This window comes from Arachis hypogaea, chromosome 12, assembly GCF_003086295.3.
Source record: "Arachis hypogaea cultivar Tifrunner chromosome 12, arahy.Tifrunner.gnm2.J5K5, whole genome shotgun sequence".
Taxonomy (NCBI): Eukaryota; Viridiplantae; Streptophyta; class Magnoliopsida; order Fabales; family Fabaceae; genus Arachis; species Arachis hypogaea.
In genome coordinates, this window is record NC_092047.1 from 118,865,303 (window position 1) to 118,887,534 (window position 22,232).

The 22,232-nt window shown below is 30.5% G+C and overlaps 3 protein-coding genes across 4 annotated transcripts; all 3 read right to left on the reverse strand.

Moving 5' to 3' along the window:
* Positions 1 to 89: 89 nt before the first annotated feature.
* On the reverse strand, positions 90 to 2,863 carry LOC112729486 (casparian strip membrane protein 2-like). The gene is made up of 3 exons (XM_025779664.2): positions 2,506 to 2,863; positions 1,361 to 1,484; positions 90 to 493 (listed from the first exon to the last, which is right to left on the reverse strand). Exons 1-3 carry the CDS (start codon positions 2,754 to 2,756, stop codon positions 275 to 277), a joined length of 594 nt encoding a protein of 197 aa, XP_025635449.1. The 5' UTR covers positions 2,757 to 2,863; the 3' UTR covers positions 90 to 274.
* A 707-nt stretch (positions 2,864 to 3,570) lies between these two features.
* On the reverse strand, positions 3,571 to 11,648 carry LOC112728817 (probable UDP-N-acetylglucosamine--peptide N-acetylglucosaminyltransferase SPINDLY). 2 transcript variants are annotated; one of them, XM_025779125.3, is made up of 18 exons: positions 11,190 to 11,648; positions 10,352 to 10,779; positions 9,401 to 9,562; positions 9,107 to 9,282; positions 8,919 to 8,994; positions 8,456 to 8,584; positions 8,206 to 8,325; positions 8,038 to 8,106; positions 7,868 to 7,949; positions 7,204 to 7,298; positions 6,492 to 6,556; positions 5,930 to 6,128; positions 5,554 to 5,748; positions 5,354 to 5,448; positions 5,108 to 5,243; positions 4,797 to 5,014; positions 4,583 to 4,710; positions 3,571 to 4,434 (listed from the first exon to the last, which is right to left on the reverse strand). In XM_025779125.3, exons 2-18 carry the CDS (start codon positions 10,760 to 10,762, stop codon positions 3,974 to 3,976), a joined length of 2,817 nt encoding a protein of 938 aa, XP_025634910.1. In that variant the 5' UTR covers positions 10,763 to 10,779; positions 11,190 to 11,648; the 3' UTR covers positions 3,571 to 3,973. The 2 variants fall into 2 exon arrangements, with proteins under 2 accessions (XP_025634910.1, XP_025634911.1); XM_025779126.3 differs by having other exon boundaries at positions 10,338 to 10,779; positions 11,190 to 11,604.
* Positions 11,649 to 16,951: 5,303 nt separating this feature from the next.
* Positions 16,952 to 18,416, reverse strand: LOC112728819 (protein S40-6-like). Its single transcript, XM_025779127.3, has one exon. The coding sequence runs from the start codon at positions 17,915 to 17,917 to the stop codon at positions 17,258 to 17,260; it is 660 nt and encodes a 219-aa protein (XP_025634912.1). The 5' UTR covers positions 17,918 to 18,416; the 3' UTR covers positions 16,952 to 17,257.
* Positions 18,417 to 22,232: the final 3,816 nt, after the last annotated feature.

Consider the following 22,232-nt stretch of genomic DNA (forward strand, 5'->3'; position numbering starts at 1 on the left):
CTAATTAACATCATATGTTTAATTCGCTATGTGTCCATAATTTTTTAAAACAATTCAAAATTGGAAAAGTTAACTAGAGAAATACAAGATCATAATTGTGATTTTTCTCACAATTAATTAAGATTTTCCATGTAGTAATGTGCTTAGTACAACAAAATCAATTTGATCACAATTGATGATGACAACATTGGAAAAGAAAAAAAAAACACAAAGATAAATACACAACACGAACACACACATATATATGTAACTTAATTAATCAGCAGAAATTAAATCAATGCTTCTTGGCAATAGCCAAAGAAGACATAACAATCAAGAACATGAAGATGAGAACAACAATGAAGGCAGAGACAACAGCTCCACTCGTCTGATTACAGAAATCACTGTATTGGTTACAAATTGCAAGCCAATTGGAGCTTTGATTCCCATTGTGTGCTAAGTATACTACTGATGCAGCTGAAGCAGCACCAGCTGTTGCTAGAACAAGAAACACCTACAATAATAATTTCATCATATCACTAAATAAATATCATAACTAAAATTTCAAGAATAATTAATATAATCAAATTAAGATATATTATTATGAAAATGTTCGTTGGTACCAAATATAGTGCTTGTTTAGGCACCATTAAGTTAATATAAAAAAAAAAGATTTTTTTTTTAATTTTTTGGTAAATTTCTAGTAGTAAAAATAAAAACACTAACAAAATAAAAAATACATCTTTGTTAAAAAGTTACAATTCACATCTCTTTTTAAAAGATTTTTTTCTTTAAAAAAAAAGATATTTTTTACGTAATAAATAAACAAAAAAATATTTTTATATAGTTATACTCAAACATAATTGATAAATATATTTTTTTTGCATGAGATATCCAAATATAAAATTATTTTTACTTTTCTATAAGATCTTTTGAAAAAAAATAATTTAAAACAAAAATCTTTTCTTAAAAATTCACCCAAACAATCCCTAGAATAATACTTTAAGTCAATATCTAAGAAATTTTATTTTAGCCAAATATTTTAGTCTTTAATAAATTTTAATTATCAAATTAGTCTTTAATCTTTCATTTTGGTAGGTATTACTAAAATATTTTGACAAATCGATTCCAAAGTTTCTAAAATCTTTTAAAATACTGAGATTAATACCTCCAAATAGACAAGAAATTCTGATGTAAAAATTGATTTTTTCTATTGAAATAAAAAAATTAGTTATGAAATTAATAATTAAAATTTATTTAAAATGTCAAACTAAAAATTCTTTGAAATGACTTGGAGTATTACTCAAAGAAAAAAAATGATTATTTATTTGAAATATAACTAAATAAACATATATATATATGTGATGAAAGAGGTTATTACAGAGTCTAAGATGATGAGGAAGAGTCTTGGTGCAGCTGCATGGGGACGAATGATGGCCACAATAGAGAAAGGCAGTGATAGGACTAAGTACCCACCCACCAATGCCATTCCAATTACCAAAAACCTGCATTCATTTTCTTAATTAACCATTCATTTTTCTATTATCTCGATTCTTAGGATAATAGTGCCATCAAGATTAAGTAATATGTGTTCAAGAGAGCATTTTTAGTATTTTAAAATTAAGGGGCATAATGATAATATTTTTTTATTTAAGAGTTTGTTTCATAACTTTTCTTAGTCTTTTATTCTTCGTCTTTTATATTTTTCTTCTCACTAAGACTAATAATGTTTTATTTACTGTGTTTCGAAATAAATATCGCTTTATATATCCATATATGATTATGTTTAAATATCTTAAATTTTTAATCGCATAAAGTATATTTTTTGTACTTAATGTTTATAATTTTTTTTAAAATATTTTTAATGTTTAATTTCATTTATTTTTGTCTCCAAAATTTTTTTATTTGTGTCAAAATTATCCCTAAAAATTTTCAATTTTGTTTTTAACATTTTATATGAAATTAACGTTTAAGGATAATTTTAAAAAAATAAAAAATATTAGAGACAAAATTGAACACAACTAAATATTAAAAATATTTTTAAAAAAAATTACAAACACTAAAAACAAAAAAAAAGTACACTTCACATATTTTTAATCTATTGATTTAGTTAAAACAATATTTATTTTAAAATAAATGGAGTATTTTTTTAAGTGACACAATAAATATGATTTCGTCTAAAAACTCAATTTTTTTTCCAACCAATGTCAGCTAATTTTTTAATCTTAAATTTTAAATATTAAATTTTAAACCCTAAATTTTCTAAAAAATAAAGGTGAAAAAATAATCTTATAATAGAAATAGTTGACTAATATTAACTAATTAAAAATTAATTTTCCATACTTATTTTTAAAAAATATATAATTTTCCTCTAAACTATCTAAAATATGTAAATTTATCTGATCTCAAATTTTCTTAGCAAATTCATAAAACAAAATGTGAGTCAACATAATAATTAATCTAAAACCAAATGCATAAACATAACACAACTCTAATAAATAGTACAAGTTATCAAACATGACATACGTGAAAGTGGTGAAGCTATCATAGCTAGCTTCAAACTGAAAGTACTGAGTGAAGAAAGGTAGTGTCTGATCGGCGGTGGCCATGGTGGCGGCGGCACCGAGAGCGGCCGCCACGGCACCTAACCTTAAAATAAAATCCATTATGGCCAGCCCTTTCTTCCACCCTCCTGGCCTTTGTGGTGCACCAAGCAAAGGTGCTTTTCCCTTAATAACATTGCTTGATTCTGGCACAATATCTATGGTACTTGACATTTTTCTTTTTTGGCTTTGGAAAATTAGGGAAACTTAATTAATTAATTAGTATATAATATTATATAGTAGTGTCTAAGGATATGTGAGATTGTAATATGAATGGATGTGTAAAATGGATTGAATGTTTTGAGTTTATATAGAGAATTAGGGGGATCATAAACATTTGGAAAAGTCAACTATATGATACATGAGAAGTCAAGTTGAGTTGTTTGGAAACCATTTCCACTATTAGCTACTTTTTTTTATGACATGATAGAATAGAGAAAGTTAATATTCATTTTATTTATTTATTTTTCTTCTTATAATAGACTTGGTTTTCTTGAAATATGTACATCTAAAAGTAAGTGTTAATTGACAATAAATATAATTTACTAATAAATATAAAAAAAATTAGTGTTAAAATGAATATTATTGTAAAATTTAAAAATTATATATAAAATAAATATTGACACAGGCTATGATGCATACATTTGTAACATAGAGACACCAAAAAAAAAAAATTAATGTGACAAAGGTATTTAAAATTGTTCAAAAACTAGACTTTATTTTACAAATCAAATTAATCTCTTCATTTATTAATCATAGTCAACCAAACCATGCAAATTCTCTCTAATCCATTAATCCACTAATCTAATATAAAATTAATAAAGCCTCAAGTATATTGATTGGTCAAAACAACCTGATAAAGCCTTCCTAATCCCTTTAATCATAATTTTCACAAAAAAAAATTATTGACAACTTTGGACCCAATTATTAAAGTATTGATCTTTATATGAATAAATTGCTAGTTTTCACAAGATATGGCAAAAGTCAATGTTGCACAAAAGCCTACACCATTAGAACAATTATCATTCATGGAGGGAAAGAAAAAATGAGTTACAATAGCCAAGAGATGTTCATTCAAAGCAGCATCACCTCTTTGCAATTTGCATATTATCATATTAGCACTTGAAACACAAATTTTGACAACACTTGCCCTACACTTTCCTGCTAGGAAAAAATTGCCAATCTATAATGCAATTTTTTGTTTCTTTTTTTTTTAAGAGGGAAAAAAAAACAGAAACTTAGGGATGCCTAGGTTGCTACCAAAGACTCTTCCAGCAGCAACATCAATATACATTGTGCCAACCTAATACTGAATCCTATTTTTTTGTAATACAGTTCCAACATCCTTGAATCACTTACATAAAGGACTCTCAGATGAACAATCCAAATTTTCAACTTGACCCCACAATTCCTTGCTTACTACTACTACTACTACTATGATTCAATGACCCTCCATTTTCTTCACAATTATGAATGCTGAGTTTGGAGGATTGTTGCATTGAATTTGAAGTAAATCCATTAGCCTTGACCGATTCAGGGTTACTACCCTCACTTGAGGTTATGACCTTTGCTGGCTTGGACTCTTGGTTGGACGTGTCGCTCGTTGAAACGGGGTGTTGCAACGACTCCATTCGTTTCAAAGACGGAACGTCTCCTTTACAATATCTGCGCCACATTTGCCGGTATGTTGACTCTAGGCCGAGGATGAAATTCGCTCCGTCGCAAAGAGGGGACTTGGACATGAGTTCTCGTAGACTCATTCTCAAATTTTGTAGCGCTGGAATGTCGGACGCCAACTTTAGGGCCAACTTAACGTATTCGTCTTCATTTTTGGCAACTAAATGTCCAAGGCCTGAAAATTCGAATTCCAAAGCTATGCTCAATTACACGACTTAGATCAGCCAAGAAAAAATTTTTGTGCCAAAATGTCAGCAATGAAACACATGAAAAAAGTACAAGTTTATTGGGAAACACCCACAAATTTTCTGAGAATTTCTTACCAACATTGCTAAGAAGACTAACGCCAACGTTGTGAGCATGTACTGAACCAGCCATTGTAACACATGGAACTCCCATGTATAAAGATTCACAAGTTGTCGTCGTTCCAGCATATGGAAACGTGTCCAAACTACACGAAACGACAAAATAGTTTACAAGTTCAGTAAAAAACACAAGTTATCTTTACAAACTTAGAATGCAAACAACAGATATTACCTTATGTCCATGAGAGAATAGGCTTGCATATGATCATGGTTGAGAAGTATAAGGGGCAGAAGATCAACACGGAGCGGTTCCAAACCTAATTGCTCTAGTGTTGAAAGAAATCTTTGTCTCACACTTTCACAGCAAAATGGTTTACATTTCACCACAAGGCGAGAATTCGGGATTGCACACAGTATCCTTGCCCAAACCTGCAATACTTTAGGTGTAATCTGTCAAAATAAAATAACATGAGTTAGAATATGCATGATTACTTGACTAAATAAAAACATTTCGTATTAAATAATATATGTATAACACACTACCTTCGCCAGATTGTTAAAACTGCCGAATGTGACGAAGCCATTGGAAAGGGCAGGAGTTGGAACAATAGGACCGGCTTCAGGAGAAGGCGTGTAACAAAGGAAACATTCTGGTAAACGAACTAGCTCTTCAACGTGGCTGAGATATAGAAGTACCATTAGCAAACAAACTAGAATAATCATAATACGAAATAAGTGCTCTGAACAGATTAACGACAAGAAAGTACAGAAGTTCTAGAGGAGATCTACTTCTGCTTTGTTTCAGGAGGGTCCACCAGAGAATCACTGATTCTATAATCAATTGTTGGCAATCCGGTGGTGTTTGGATAACCAATCCAAGTCACCTGCATGTCAAGCACTATAGGTTAAATTTTTGCAGAAAAAGAATCAAATCTACTACTAAAACAAAAGGAGAGTTAAGAGTCTCCATATAGATGTGAAAAAAACACCTGAATCGGAGCAGGTCGACATGCCATCATCCCCAATTTGTTATTTGCTGTATGGCCAGTAAGTTCTACCAAAATATCAACTTGATCTTCTCTAACCATTTCGGCAACCTTCTTTTCATCGGTCCCATATATATCTTTCCAGATCCCACCCTTCTTTAAGACTTTCTCTCTAAACCGAATGGTTTTAGCATCAGCCTGCAACAACACAAGAAAATCAATTATCTGCCAAAAATAGAAAAAATTACGACAGCAGAAAACTATGCACCCGGAGTTATCAGAAATGATGAAATGTAAGCCAAGACAACAACTATGCAGAAATGCATGCCGGGACAGATGAAACCAATGCGTTTTTCACAGAAGCATTTATAAACGATACCTTGACAACTGCTGAATAAACAATCACTTTATAATTGGTGTAGTCATGATATACAAGGGGAGCTTCAATGAAATACGACACAGAATGTGTAAAATAGTCAGGAGATACATATCCTATCACAAGAGGACGTTCAGGATCTTTTGAGTTGTTCCATGATGTGAACTGCGGATATAGCCTCATAAATCTCCTGCCCCAGTCCCTGAAAGGAAACATTTCACTTTTAATAGTGTCCAAGCTACACATCTTTCTACCTTCCACATTAAGTGGATTTCATGCACAAAATAGAAACTACATGAAGAAAAGAAAATATGACACTACAATTTTTCTAAAGTAACTCTAAAAAGACTTCCTTCAAGACTAAAAAGTTCATTCAACCAATGAAAGTTGATCGAGAAGTCAATTGAAGTACAATATATCTCATCACCAGGGAAAGTTATCTATATTATCAAACATTTATGAAGAAATAGCAAAGTAGTTGACTAGCTAAAGATGCCAATCAAGCAGCACCAATGAGGCAATAATCGAAGTTCGTGAAAATAAGTTCATAGGAGAAAACTGCAACCTGTGAGCCTCAAAAAGCTTGTCATCATTCCCTTCATCAATGTAATTCATTGCGAGCAAGCGATTCTGCACATTAAAGTGGATTTAAATGAGATTCCAATTAATATATGGACAAACCTCCAAGAATAAAATAGATAACTCATCGGAAGAACAAAATTCAGTCGTCCATAGCTTGTATCACAACACAAGCTAGTTTAAGAGAAAGTTAAAGTAATACTACTTACATTTTTATAGATAAGTTAGTTTCAAAATTAACATTCAAGTATTCAACTGAACCACCTTTTATTATTATGGAAACTTAAGACTCCTTAGTCCCTCAACTTATCTAAGGAATCCGACGAAAACATAGAATCTTCTTTAATCAAGGATACTAAATATGTATCTAGGCTTCCCATTTAAGGAAGTATCAGTAGAAGTAAGACAGAAGTGAATTTGTTAGCAGAATCAGATTTATTAACATATAGGATGTGACGCTTTACACTAAGAAAGCATACACCAAAACCTAAATGGAGCGAGAAAGATTCAGACAACACCATAATAAAAAGCATCATCCATCACATCCATAAAAAAATGTGAAACACTTTGAAAGTTGAAGTTGCTTGATAACAATGAAAACAAAAGCACCACCCAAAGTTTCAATTTCGGACATCAAAAGCATCGATTGAACAATGAAAGAGAGAATGAAAAAGTGGGGGAAAAAAAAGGCACCAGACCTGGCCAGCATTTCGTGAGTCAGGATCAATCTTAAGACATTGCTCATAAGCGTTAATAGCTAAAGCAATATCACCAGCATCTCTATAAAGAACTCCTGCGCAACAATAATACATTATATTAAGTGTATGCAGATGTTATAGAAGTTCTTCTTGCTTGAACTTTATTAAATCATATTTTGTAACTGAACATAACGAGAAACGTAGAATCTTTTGGCCAAGAGAGATAACTTGCATAAGTCTAAAGACAATAAATCACACGTATTCAGAAACCCCTTCCACACTAACTGCCATTCTAGTTATCTTCACCTAAACCGTAATATCATTTCAACATAAACTTTGTAGCCAGCATTATGTTTGATCTCTTGTACATAAAATACCAAAATGCTACTATGAAAATTGGCCTATCAAAAGAGAAAGTAGACAGATTCACTTGAACCAACTTAAACTTTTTTTGTAAACCTTCTCCAACCATCTAAGTCTATAATGTTACATTGTTACTGAATCACGGTTACTGAGAAACCTGATGAAGATTAGCAAGTCCAACTATACCTATTCTAAAATTATGCTCCTTTCAAAAAGAATTAAATTGTAGACAAAGACAACCACATCCATGTTCAAACCATAACGAGCAAACAAATAAATCATAGGAAAAAGGAGAAAATACCTAGGTTATTGTATGCTTCTGCATATGTTGGATTTGCCATGATAGCTTTTTCAATCATACTTGCAGCAGAATCCATTTTACCCTGGAGAAAGAATGGAAAACACGCAGAGAATCAGTTACTGAAGAAACTTCTGATTAATCCCAAATTAAAAAATTACACAATACCTAACCTGGACAGTGTATACAACCCCAAGGTTATTTAATGACTGTGAAAAGTTTGGTTTGATTGACAATGCAAGCTGCACATAACAAAAGGACAAAGTTGTGATAACTGCTAACAAAAAAATGCATTTTGACACGAGCATTACAAAATGGACATGATTATCATTAGTCATTACCTGATAGCATTCTACAGCCTTGTCAAGGTTGTCACGATCTTTGTATATAACACCTAGATTGTTACAAGCTTCTGCACAATGTGGATTGAAGTGGAAGGCGAGTTCATAGAACACAATAGCCTAAACAGTATAAATTGATTTTCCACAAATTCAATTAGTCATAGAAGAAGTTGACATTTGTATCATAATATAATATGATAAGTTTATATCTGCAACTGGAAAAATAGTCATGTGGGTGTGTAAGACATACCATATCAAATTTAAGCATCTCCCCATACGCAACCCCAAGATTATACATGGCATCGGCATAATGCCAATTATAATACAAAGCTTTCTTATAAAAAGCCACACCTCGATTGATATCTCCTTCCAGTTTAACCTATAAACCAAAACAGTGATTTAGGACAATAACTGGAAAGAAGATAGTATATTAGTATGAAAACTCGACTTCCCTTCCTAATTCAGAAGGAACAAGGAGAAGATATTATTTTGTATTTCCAGAAAGCCACTTCGAAATTGTGCAAAAGTAATTTAAAGTACAACAGTCACTAAGCAACAAACTGCGGATTCCATGGCTATCAAAAGTAAATAACTTTGTGTTAAAGAACCATAGTGTAAAGTTTTACACGGTTCTACAATTTTTACAATGTATTACCATTGCGTTATTATTCATGCTGATAATAAGATTATACGTGGAATTTCACGAGCATCACCTTTGTTCCCAAGTCGGTCAAAGCTATAGCCATATTATTCTTTGCAATCTCAAAGTTAGGAGAAACAGCTAAACACCTGCCACAGAACATGGATTGAACATAGAAGCCAACATCAAAAGTCAATAATTCAACAAAAATATTAGATGCAGAACTTGGTTCCGAAAAAGATAATGCAAGCTGTAGATAACCTCTCATAACAAGTAATAGCCGCTTCTAAATCACCACGATTTTTGTAAATCACACCCATATTGCAGTATGCTTCAGCATACATAGGCCTTTCTGATGCAGCCTTTTCATAGAAAGTGAGGGCCATGTCATATTGCATCATTTCAGAATAGACCACGCCGAGGTTATAATATGCTGGCTGCAGGAACACGTTGTACGGGAGGAAAGGTATTATTATGCAGACAAAGCTAAATAAATTTAAAAAAGGGATATAGCATTCCAAAAAGGTAAAATGATTGGAAATGTAAGAGAATTACAGCATAACGCGGATCTATTTTGAGGGCTTCAAAATATTTTTGAATTCCCTCTTGTGTGTTTCCTGAGAGCTTTATGTTGGTACCAATATCTGTTAAAACAATGGCTAGGCATTCCGCAGCTGCTTTATACGATGGATCTACTCGTAAAGCCTTCTGATATGACTGTTCCAAGTGCATCAAATATTATCTCAGTTATGACTTCAAGGCAAATTTTCTACTAACTTCTTAAAGCTCTAGAATCGGAAATATACATTATAATGAAGTACAATGACAGTTAAAACTTTGTGATATTAGCAAACAAAATGTAATATTGAGGTTATATAGATTAACCTATGCATCCCAATTCCTAAACATCATATTCTCACAATACAGGAGCCAGAAACAGCTCTGAAAATTTTAAGAAGTTGAAACCGTACACCTAATCTATACCTTCATCCTTCAAGGTAAATCGAGCCTTACTAGTTAATGAAAATGGATCCTCTCAACTGAAGTCACTATACCATTTAAACTGTGGATTTTCACTGTTGATTGGATACGCTTGTGGGATACATGTTAGGGTCCACCATGTGGTGAAAATTCACGCTTGATATGGTCCAGTGGATTTTCCAACTGAAAGGATCCATTCCCATTAGGTAATGTATTGAGGCTGTAACAAGAATAGCCACTTGAAAAAGTATGAAAAAATTACAACCCTTCATGTTTCGACACTACTTTCATAAATTACTAAATAATTGTAGCAGTCTTCGTATCAGAATTCCCAGTCAAATACTACATCATCTAAACGTATATTTCTAAAGAAAAGCCAGATGGTAGATCCACTCCCAAGGAGCTAGCTATGCTTATTCTACATCATAAACGGCAACAATCATGCCGCATCATAAACAACCGAAATGAAGAAAACAACAATGCTGCGGAATTTATCACAAAGCTACTTAACTGGCATGGACATACCTCAGCTGCTTCCACAAGGCGACCTTCTTCTTTGTACAGGATACCACAGTGCGTGAGAGCGCAAGCATTTTGAGGATCCAATCTGATAGCCTCGGCAAAACTTTCAAAAGCAAGCCTGCCCATATTCTGCATCTGCAAGCATATCCCCTTTCCTATGTGAGCCTCCACATTTCCACTATCATTGTCAAGGACACGTTCATACAAAGCAAGAGCATCGACGAACTTGTTCCTTGACCGTAAGATGTTCGCAAAAGCAAGATCATCATTCCCTTCGCTTTGCTTATCCGCCGAACCAACATCCACAGCAGAGCCACCAGTACTTATAGAATTCTGAGAGACTTTCAAAAAACCATTGTCTTTAGATAATTCCTTTTCTCCCCCATTCCCATCATTGTTTTCTATCCATGCCATCTGAGCACTACACTTCCCTAAACAAAAACAAAGCATATCACAGACACTGTTATTCTTGCACTCTGATGAAACAATACAATACCGTGTTTGGATCAGCTTAGTTTTCAAAACAGCTTAAGATCAAAATCATGAGACAATTTCCAAAAAATAAAAGTAAAATAAAAAATCCCAAAATAAGATGTTACTAAACATGCCTTTAATTCCATCCAAATGCAATAGAAATGGAATCAAACTGAAGAAGTGACCATCAAGTAACACTATTAAGCATCATGAACGCAAATTGATCAAAATCCCAAAACCCCCCAACAGTGAAAACAAAACCCTAGCAAGTAACTACAACTAACTAACATTGAAGATTTCGAACAAAAGAAGACCAACATAGCAAAGGTTAGATCTTTAGCAACAAAATTAGGGCATGGAAACTTACAGGGGAAGCTCCAGAAGCGTCTTCAATGGATGCAGGAAAAGGGCATGGGCAAGTTGGAAACTTCAATCATAAACCCTCAAAAAAACAGCATCTTGGGAAAAGGGGCAGTTGCAATATAGAAAAAGCAGAAAGAAGAAAATAAACAATGAGGAAAAGAAGAGAGAGAAGAAGGAGAGTGGTGAAATGAAAGGTTCTACAATATGAAGAAATGAAGGATGGGCATTCAAGAAGACGAAGAAGGTTGTGTTGTTTTGAGGGGGTTTTTTTTTTTTTCCTTCTTTTCTCTTCCCCCTCCGACAAAGAGAAACAGTGGTTGAATGTGTCACAAACCCAGAAAGAAACCCTCTCTCTCTCTCTTTCTCTGACACTGTTCCTTTTGATTACAGCATTGGACGCAATTGCATAGGGACAACACAAACTTTGTTGTTCCTGTTTTAACCCCTTTTCTCTTCTTTTTTTTTAATTTATCAATGATCCATCATCTTCAATTATTACATCAACTATGGGGAAAAAAAAAAGAAAAAAGAAAACATGGATCTAAGTTAAGTGTAATTAATTAAGACTTAAGAATTTAATTTTGATACACTTTTAGTATAAAATTAGGGGTGTACATGGGTCGGGTCACACTGGGTTTGGTTTAATTCATATCCGACTCGAAATATAGACTGAACCTAATGTTTGGATCCTAACCCGATTCTAGACCCGATGAAACCTACGCATATTCGGGCCGGATGACAACTGGATAAAAACCGAGTAAAAATCGGATCTTTAGCATGTAAAAATCACCTAATCTCTAACCTTTATTTCACAATTCACATAGTAAAATTCACTTAAAAAAATATAACAAGAACCAACCATTCTCTAAAATTAAAGCATAACCATAATCAATACTAATATTGTCTAACACCAAATATTTAAATCAATACAAATAACACAATATTATGTATTAGTGTAAAGTGTTATGCATTTTAAACATAAAACATTAACTTATAATCTTATAAATGACTAATAACACAAAATATTAAGGTTTCAATATTTAAATTCCACATAAAAATAGCCATCATCCAACATAAAATATTAATAGTGTATGATGACCGGGCCATCGGGCCAAATTTGGGTGACCCGAGCTATGGTTCAGATCCGACCCGAAATAATGACCGGGTCTATCTTTGAGACCCTTACCCGACCCTAGACCCAATGAAATAACACTAAATTAGCCCCTAAAGTATTCAGGACCGAGCGGGTCTTCGGGCCGAGCCGGGCCATGTACACCCCTATGTAAAACGTTTTACTCAATTGTACAACGATATTTGTTTTTTTGAATAACTATTTACGCAATCAATATAAAAAATATTTATTTTTACTAATGTGAGATTGTGTAATTAAATGCACGTGTAAAACTATTTTCCAGTGTATCAAAATTAAATTTATTAAGTAATTGGAGTACCATAAGCTTTATTCAAGCATCAATAATTTAAGATCAATTGTTAAGAATACCAAAATAGAAAGATTTTTATTTTATAAAGAAAATAAGATTTTATACATTGGATACTACTAAAAACTTCATAATTAAATATTTTTTCTATATTGTTATTCTACTTTGATATTTTTAACAAGTGCTCTTGAATATGTATGAAGAAAGAAAAAGAAATAGAAAATGTGAATATTCTTAGTGACTCTTAAAATTAGATGGAGATAAAGTAGAAGTACTTTATTAGAAAACTAGAACTTTTAAAAGGATAAATGATTTTTATTTGATTTATCTAACATATGCAAACCAAAACAATAGGGTGCAAATATGTAATAATTAAACCTCAACATACATTATACATGAAAAAATAAAGGGGGGGGTGAGATTTGTGGTGTGCATTATTTATGTTTGGTCACTTGTTTTGGTACTTATTTTACCAAACAATTTTTGAGGTTTAGATATTAAAAATAATTTAATTAGTCTTGAACAAAAATTGTACCTTCAATGAGAGCAAATTACTCTAAATTTGTTAGACTCTAAACTTTATGTATGCTAATGAAGTAATGATTAATGTCTTTATTCTTATGTGGATTATATCATTAATAATTTTGAATAATCAGTTGAAGCCATGAACATAAAGAGGAGTGGGGAAATTGTTTACATAAAGTTTAATATCTTCACATAGTTCCTTAAATTCAATGACTAAATTAAATCACACTTTTAGCCTCTTTTTTTCCGCCTTTATTGGATTACCAATATAATTATTTATTTAGAAACAACTTGAGAGGAGAAAAAGGGTAGACATACTTTGAGGCAAAGACATTAGTTAAGAATTAATTATTTGGATGGAATACATGCAATGAAAAATGTATAAAGTGATAAAGTGAAAGGTTAATTATTATTAAATTTGTAATTTCTATAAAATATATATTTTATTATTTTAATTTAAAAGTGATTAATTTTTTATTTTTTTATTTTATTAATTTTTTATTTTAGAGAATTTTAATCCATAAGAAATAAGAAAAGAAAAATGATATATATTTTTTATTTTTTATTCTTAATATTAAAATTAATTGATAAAAAAATTAAAAAATTATTTTTAATATAATAAAAAAGTGTATAAAAAATATATAAAAAAGAAAAATGTTGTAATCAAGCCCAAAGCGTGACAAACAATGTTGGATGGACTTTTCTCAATGACATGGACACATTTCTCCACCAATTAGGACAAAGGGTTCCATGGCTTTTTCTAAGATGGGAAATTTGATGCATATAATATGTGTTAGGCAAATGTTAGGAAAACGTGGATATGCTATAAATAGATTATTTTCTTAATGACAATGAACACATTATGGATCTTAAAAAACATGGAATTAAATTATGACTGAATTTCTAAAAGTAGTGCCGTTTGGATATTAAATATGACCTATTGATAAAAAGTAAGAAATATATTGAATTTTGAATGTGATAAAATATATATAAGTAACAAGTATAATAATTTAGATTTTTTAATTAAAGATATAACTCATCTATTAAAAATGATTAATTATTAGATTATCACAAGGACTAATACCACAAGAAAAAGTGAGATTTTTAAAAAATAAATTACAAAAAATAGTGAACATAATCAGAGTTTTGGGAATATAATGTAAAATGTAAGTAGGTAACATAATTATATCAATTATTGAGAAGGAGAACAACAAGAAAAAAAAAATTGTTGGACAAATCAACCAAATACCAATCATATTCGTAGTTCATACACTTATAATATCAGTCATTTAAATATAGTTATGATAAGTTTTAAAAGATATTGGTATAGGAGTATTCAACTATTTTTTCTTTTTTACTTTATTCATGTTTTTGTCTTTATTAAATTTAGTGAAAAATACCAAATGAAAAGGGACAAAAATTTTAAAAACACACCCACTAGTTTATTAAAACAATAAAATTTCTTAGTAAAAAATCTTGTTTTTTCATGAAACTTTTTTTAGGAACAATAGATTGATTTTTTCTTTTTCAGTTTGCAAGCCTGGTCCATTATAACAACCCTCCACATTGGACTTCTTTAGTGACCACACAAAAAAATAAGTTGGACCAAAAAGAAGAAGAGAAAAACCTTGGGTTTCTTTTAACAAAAACACAAATGCAATGTACCCATGCATTATAAAATGAAACTGAAAAATGATACAAATTTCAGAAAATTTAAGGTCCATTTGGTTTGTCTTTTTATTTTTTGGATTTTGTGAAGAAAAATATAAAAACAGGAAATAAAAATAGAAAATAATATTTATTATTTTTATTTTTTCTTTCACAAAATTTAAAAATAGAAAATGCTAAAAATAAAAACACAAAATAAAAATACAAATTAAACACACCCTTAACTTTTACAAAGTAGGATTATCTCTATTTTTTTATGAATTTCTAAATTTAAATAGGTTTGTTTGATTTTAATAAAAAAGTTTATGGATCAGTCAATTAGGTAGTATTTGGAAAAGAGATAAAAACTGAAATTGAGAGACAGAGACTGAAATAAAATGAAGCTCTAATTTAATTTACACAAAAAGTAAGTTGGGATTAATTAATTGAAATAGAGTATTTTAGATATAAAATATTATTAAAGTTTTAGTTTTCGTTTTTAAAAATTTCAGTCTCCTATGTCCTCATATTTTAGAGGTACTGAAATATTAAAATTTTAGTGACAGAAATTGAAATTTTAGTACTAATTTCTAGACTAACAAACATGATATTAAGTTTCAGTCTCTCAGTTTCCATTCCAATAATAGTTCAAAAATTAATCTATTACAGTATGAAATTCTATTTAAGAATTTGTTGTTGATTAATGAGTTATTGCATGCACGAAGCGGTATCTTATTATATTCTACATGTAATTCAAGTAATTAATGTTAGACAACACTAATAAACACCCTACCTTAATCAATTTTTTATTTTTATTTGTTTGGGGTATATCACAAGGAAAGGGTGGAAAGAACCAAGTTTGCGCTGACCTGATTCATGTAAGCACAAGATTTGTCCTATAATTAAAGTTTCAAAAACTCAATTTAGTACTTATAATAATAATAACAAGGAAGAAATATTTGTAATCTTCTAACCCATTTAATCCATAATTCATAAAGTACACACATATGATCATTTGAGCTTAAAATATATATATAGAGATTTTTTAAATGTTAACAATCATAAATAAAAATAAGTTCCTATAGATGTACCTTTTTTTTATTTATTTTTTAGTTCCCCAAAACATTGTTCACTCAAGCAAATTAAGGATTGGTCGAGACACCAAAAAAATCAAGGATTAGTCCAAGACAGAATTCAAATTTTAATATTTATTTAAATAGACTAATAAATTAATACTTATTTAAATAAATTAATAAATTAATCACTAAATTGATTACTACAAATATACTTAAAATATGTAATAACAGTCTGTTGAGGTCATCTCTCTTTTCTTACTTGATGGCTATGGCATAAGAAGAGGCTGTTTTCATTCAAAAATAAACACATATTATTATAACACAAATAATATTTGATTTTTTTTTTACATAGAGTCATAGACAACCACAAAATAAATAAATAAAATTGTGAAAAAAATACTAGTGGTTTATTTCATATACACTAAAATGAAGTTAAATTTTTCATTTAAAAAAAAAAGCTTCAAAGAGCATTATAGAAAAGGTCAAATGCTTCATATTCACTCGGCTTGTCATTTACAAAACTGTTTATTCGGTCCCGGAAAAAACAACAAAAACATATAACCTTGAACAACCACTAATCTTTGTTATCTCTAATGATGTAAAGTTAAATAGTTAATAGTGATTATCTAAGCAACCACTAACTCATATTATATTATATTATTCATAATCAATTCAATCATAGAGTACGACATCATAATCGACACAACAGCTCTACCTAATCTTCAAGATCTATAAAAGCTCAATTATGTTGATTCATTAATCTGGAAAATATGTCTTTACAAAACCTTTCCTTAAGTTGGTTTAATAGAATAATCATATAATATAAACATATAAATAATCATCAATAATAACTATTGGGTTAGCCAGTCTAGTTTATTTATCTATTTAAACAAATATTGCAACTGATTAATAATCAATTTATTTATCCATTTAAACAAATATTGCACCTGATTAATTAATCATTCACCAGCTATTTGAGAAAATATCATAAAAAATAAAATACCACTCTTTTACTTAAATAAGTAGATGTCAAATTAGTTTTTGTCAGCTGAAATAATGAGAAATAAAAAAAAATCAAATAGAAATCAAGCCTCTCTATTTTATTAATTATTATCAAATATTGTGTTTTATTATATATTTTTATTAAAAAAAACAATATATAACAAGAGATCACACTTGCTAATACTAATTTAAGAAAAGAAAACGTTGAGAGAACATTCCCAATTCAAATAACTAAAGTTCTTGTTAGTCACCATAAGTGAAGCTATCAAAATTGAGCTTCATCGAATTAAAAGAAAGAAAAAAAAAACACTATTAATAATTAATTAACTTATTAACTTAATTTTAACTGATTAATATTTAATAATATCATTACTTCATTAGTATCAATCAAGAAAACCGGTTTTGCGCCAAATTGCATTTCTCACTTGGCGAAGGTCTCTTCCTTTGAGAGTTCTACCGACGCCTTCCAACACCGAAAACGACGTCGTATTTGGTAGAGCGCCGGAGCTTCGCGCCACGATCTCGTGCGGCGGCAGCATTTCGTCATCGTCGTCGTATCCGTCGTCCACATCGGCAAGATCGCCGGCATTCTTTCTCGTTTTTGCTGCAGCAACCGGAACCTTCACCGGATCAGACTGCTGAAACTTCCGGCCTCCACAACCGCCGCCGGGAACCGATTGGGAGAAGTAACTGTCGCCGTTCGGCCTCGGAATCGAAGGAATCGTCATCGTTGACGTCGAAGATGACGACGGTTTCCGGCGAAGAACTGCTAAACGATTGGATTCTGGTAACGCCGCGAGGATGCCGGAGTTTTGGTGGACTCTCCGGTGGTCGTTGTTGTTCGCCGGTGGCCATGCCGAGAACTGATTCTCCAGCTCGGAAGCTTCGTCGGCGGCGTAGAAGAGTTCTGCTTCATTGAGCTCATCGCCGGCGGCGGATGCGGAAGGTAAATGTGAGGGTGAAACGGCGAAGAGGCCGAGGAGGCGGTCAGAGGAGGAAGATGGTGGTGAACGGCGGTGGCGGGAACTGGCAGTGAGATCCATTTTTTTTTTTAATTTGTTAAGAAGAAAGAAAAAGTGATAAAAAGAGAAAGCAAAGAGGAGAGAGAATGTGTGTATCTATCCGTGACTCTGTGTGATGTGGCGAAAGTGTGAAGAGACACAAAACGAAGAAAAGAAGGTCTTAAATGCCATCAAGAATGTGGTGGCACAATCACAAAGAAAGAGAAGAACAACATGCATTTTTTTAATTTTTTTTTTTTTTTACCATCTACTATAAGTAATGACTAATTTCTTGCTGAGTCATAAATATTTGATAAATTACCTAATTTTTTAAAAAATAAATAAATATTGATATATATACGATAAATTATCTAATTATTTTAATAGTTAATTTTAATATATATAATATTATATATTATAATTATTTTAGTAATTGATTTTAATTTATACATAATATTATATATATTGACAGAAGTAATTATAATTTATAAAAATAAATTAATCAAGTTCTTAATTATTGGCTTAAATAATGAAATGAAAAAAAAATGGATATCATTATCGTTTTGGATTTGGAAGTGGTATTTGTTTGGATTTGAGATTTGTGGGATCCCACACGTAAGCTATGGAAGTTGAGGACATACTCCTTACAACACGACACGCATGCTAAGTAAGGGTAAGGGGAATGCCATTGCTTCTTATCCATTGATATTTAAAATATTAAATAGCATGTTAGAATTCCAACTTCTTTAATTTCCAAATAATATTATTGCTAAAGATTATCGGATAATAAAGTGATTCAATAGATAATTACTTCTCAGAGTTCATGGGTTTAGTTTTCAGGAAAACCACTAGTTACAAAATTATTTTTTATAAGAATTAAATTGTGTTTGGTTTGACTATGTTAAAGGTAAGTTAAAAAGAATACTTAAAAAAGATGGATTAAATTTACGTTTAATAGTATTTTTGCCAAATTATATATTGTAGTTTAAAAGGAAGTATTAGGTGAGTGAGTGTTATTTTACGCTAAAAAAATTTAATATGAATTTTAGAGATGTATTTTATTTGCAAATAGAGATTTTTGGTATATATACAGATGAGTAGATGTTGTAGGCAGTATTGAATCAACACATAACTAACGTGTTGAATATCTGACAAAATCGTATGTAATATGCAGGTAATGTGTTGCTACGTGGTGCACATTCGTTCAACATACATGTAACGTATTGTCACGTGACGCACATTTATTCAATACGTAAGTGTTAGACTATTTTTTTAATATCTCTATAATTCTATAAAACACCTCAAACACCCGTATTTAAATAAAATATTATTTTTTTATATTTAAAATAATTTTTGATCATTTTATCTCAAAAACATTTCTATTAAAATAGGTTTCTCCAATAAAAAAGTTTATAAATAAGTTCTTATAATTAAGTCTTCACTTTGTTGTTAAGAAAAACAAATTTTTATTAATAAGTTCTTATAATTAGGTCTTCACTTTGTTGTTAAGAAAAAACAATGGAATATGCTTAGTGGCAATAGTTAAAATGATTTCTTTTATTGTGTAACTTAGGAATTTAATTAAATATTTTTATCTAGTATAAGAATCAAATTACAAAACTTTAATATACAAATTAAATTGGATATTTAGCGAAATGATAGGATCTTATAAAGTAATAGACATATAGTTAGATAAATTAAAAACATTATTTATATATTAAAATTAATTATTATGTATTTATATATAAATATATATTATTTAATTTAATATATTATAGCATGTATTTTATAGATTTTAATACATACGTAATATAGTTGTAGATAAACAGCAAAAATAATTTTAAGTTTGTCAAAAAAAATTGAATAATTAAAATTAATTATCAATTTAGACAACTAATTGTTATCGTTAACAATAGATGGATATAATGATAAAGGTAAATATCCTATTCAATCTCTTTTTTTTTTTTTGAGACATTTCGTATTTTAATAATCATTAAAATTCAATCAAGTTTTCACTTATTAAGAAAAATAGACAAATTGATTCTACTACTAAATGACAAATAATTATCTATTGATGTGTTTAGTAACGGTGCGAGGTATTAACCCTAAATGATTGTAAAGACTAAATCTTCTTTCGATTCGTAGTCATCCCAACGACTCAACCATCATCTTCTTTTTTTTTCGTTCCCTTCTTTTCTCATTTCACTATCTAATTCGAAATGATTTGGGATTTTATGATTTTCTTCGATTTAGAAACTTTAGTTGTTAAGTATCTTTTGTGCTAATTTCGTTCATGTTGCTTTTTAAGATTTAATTGGTTTGGTTTACTAAGCTAGACTTAAATAAATTGAGTTAATATGTGCAGCCATTAATGATAGGTCTGAAAAAGAGAAAAAAAAAAGAGATTTTTAATTTCTGTAACTATTTAGAGTTTATACTTAATGCTATTATTTAATAGGTTAAATTACACAATTGGTCTCTATACTTTTAGTGAAATTGCAAATTGGTCCCTATACTTTAAAAGTTTGTAATTGGGTCCATAAAGAGAATTAAAATTTGCAATTTAGTCCTCGTCGTTCAAAAAATGTTTAATTTAACATAATATTCTCAGAATATTCTCTATTTTGAACATGTGAGCTGCACATATGATAATAGGGACCAATTTACAACTTTAATGAAAGTATGGGGACCAACTGTGTAATTTAACCATTTGAAAATGACCAAAAATTTCCTAGGCTATCTGAATCCACCCCGCTCCTCCCCTCCCCAACTCTCTCACTCTCACTTTCTCACTTTTCAAAATACCACGCCTTCGAACCCAAGTGGCACGCCCAGGCCTTCTCTTCTTGCTCCTCTTCCCTGGGCACTTGAACTGGCGTGACACGCCTTGGTGTTCAAGTGGCACTTGAATTGGCGTGACACATTTATGTTCTTTTTATGGTCCTTTTAGGTAAGATAAAGAGGTAGATGATGCAAGTCATCAGGATTGGAAGAGAAGAAAAAGTTGTCGTATGAGAGAGGTGAGATGGAGAAAGGAGGCGGACCTGACTCGTGAGCACAAATGCGGTGGATTCGGCATAGCGACAATGAACCGAGGTGAGAGATAGAGAGTGATGGGGTTGGGATATCATTTTAGAAGGTAAATCATTTGTCGATAACAGAAGTCAATTTATTTATTTTTTTTAATAGATAAAAATTTTATTAAAATTTAAAATTACTTAAAGCGCATTATATTTTATGAAAAAAAATCAATGACCAAAAAAATATTTACCCTAATAATAATGATAATAGTTGTTAAAGTAAAGGTCACTAGCTATCACACCTTAATTATTGAAATGAATAACTTTTTTTACTAGTTAAGATAACATAATCCTTAAATAAAAAAAAAATGTTTACTTAAATGGCACGGTATAAAATCTTGAAGATGGCACAAACTTTATCTATTCCAAGAAGCATGCTCAAAATAATTAAAAGGAAATTTGCTTAGGGAGCTCAAGGTGTCAGACTCTGCATCTGGATAAGCTGAGGCTAGTGACTTGGTACCAACCTGTGACGCATACATGCTTTTCTTTATATATATTTTTATTTATTTGTTGTTTTTTCTATTGAGAAGAAATATATATATATATATATATATATTGTTTTTGTTAAATTATTAGATGGATAAGATATGAATTATGAGTTTAAATTTTTAAAATTTTAAATATTTATTTTAGAAAATAAAATATAATTTTTATTCTTAAATAGTTGTTTTATATTTTTTAATTTACTTATGAAATAAATAATAATAAATTATATTTTATTCTTTAAAATAAAATTTTAAATTTAAAAAATCTAAATCCATGAATTATATACGAAAGCTTTAAATATGACTAGATTTAAGAAAGTTTTAAGTTTTAACTTGACATAATTACACTCGATTGGATAAGTAAAGAGGTAAAGATTAACAAATAACTCTAAAAGCAGCATAGTTTAAATTAATCATTTATTTATATATTTGTTTTTAACTCCGTCTATATTACACTTGCGGTACATAGTCGGTTTCATGTCTGGATAAAGGAGGAGGGTTGTGTTAGGTTTTCGGCAACCAACATAAAAATATAGCCGAATCCCATGACATGAATCAAAGACATTATTGCGCTAAAGCTAGGTCGTTGCCTGGAAGCAACGTGCCGTATGGCTCGAGTACGGTGTCAAAGCAAGAGCCATTGCATCGGTACCCGGATGTAGTGTTAAATGAGTAAGGGTTCTCGCATTTTCGTGAATGGACGAGGGTAAATAAGTTAGTTCACAAAGTAAAATGTAAAGGTCGAAGCGACAGAAGGTTGAGATTTGGGACATGGAACATAGGCACTTT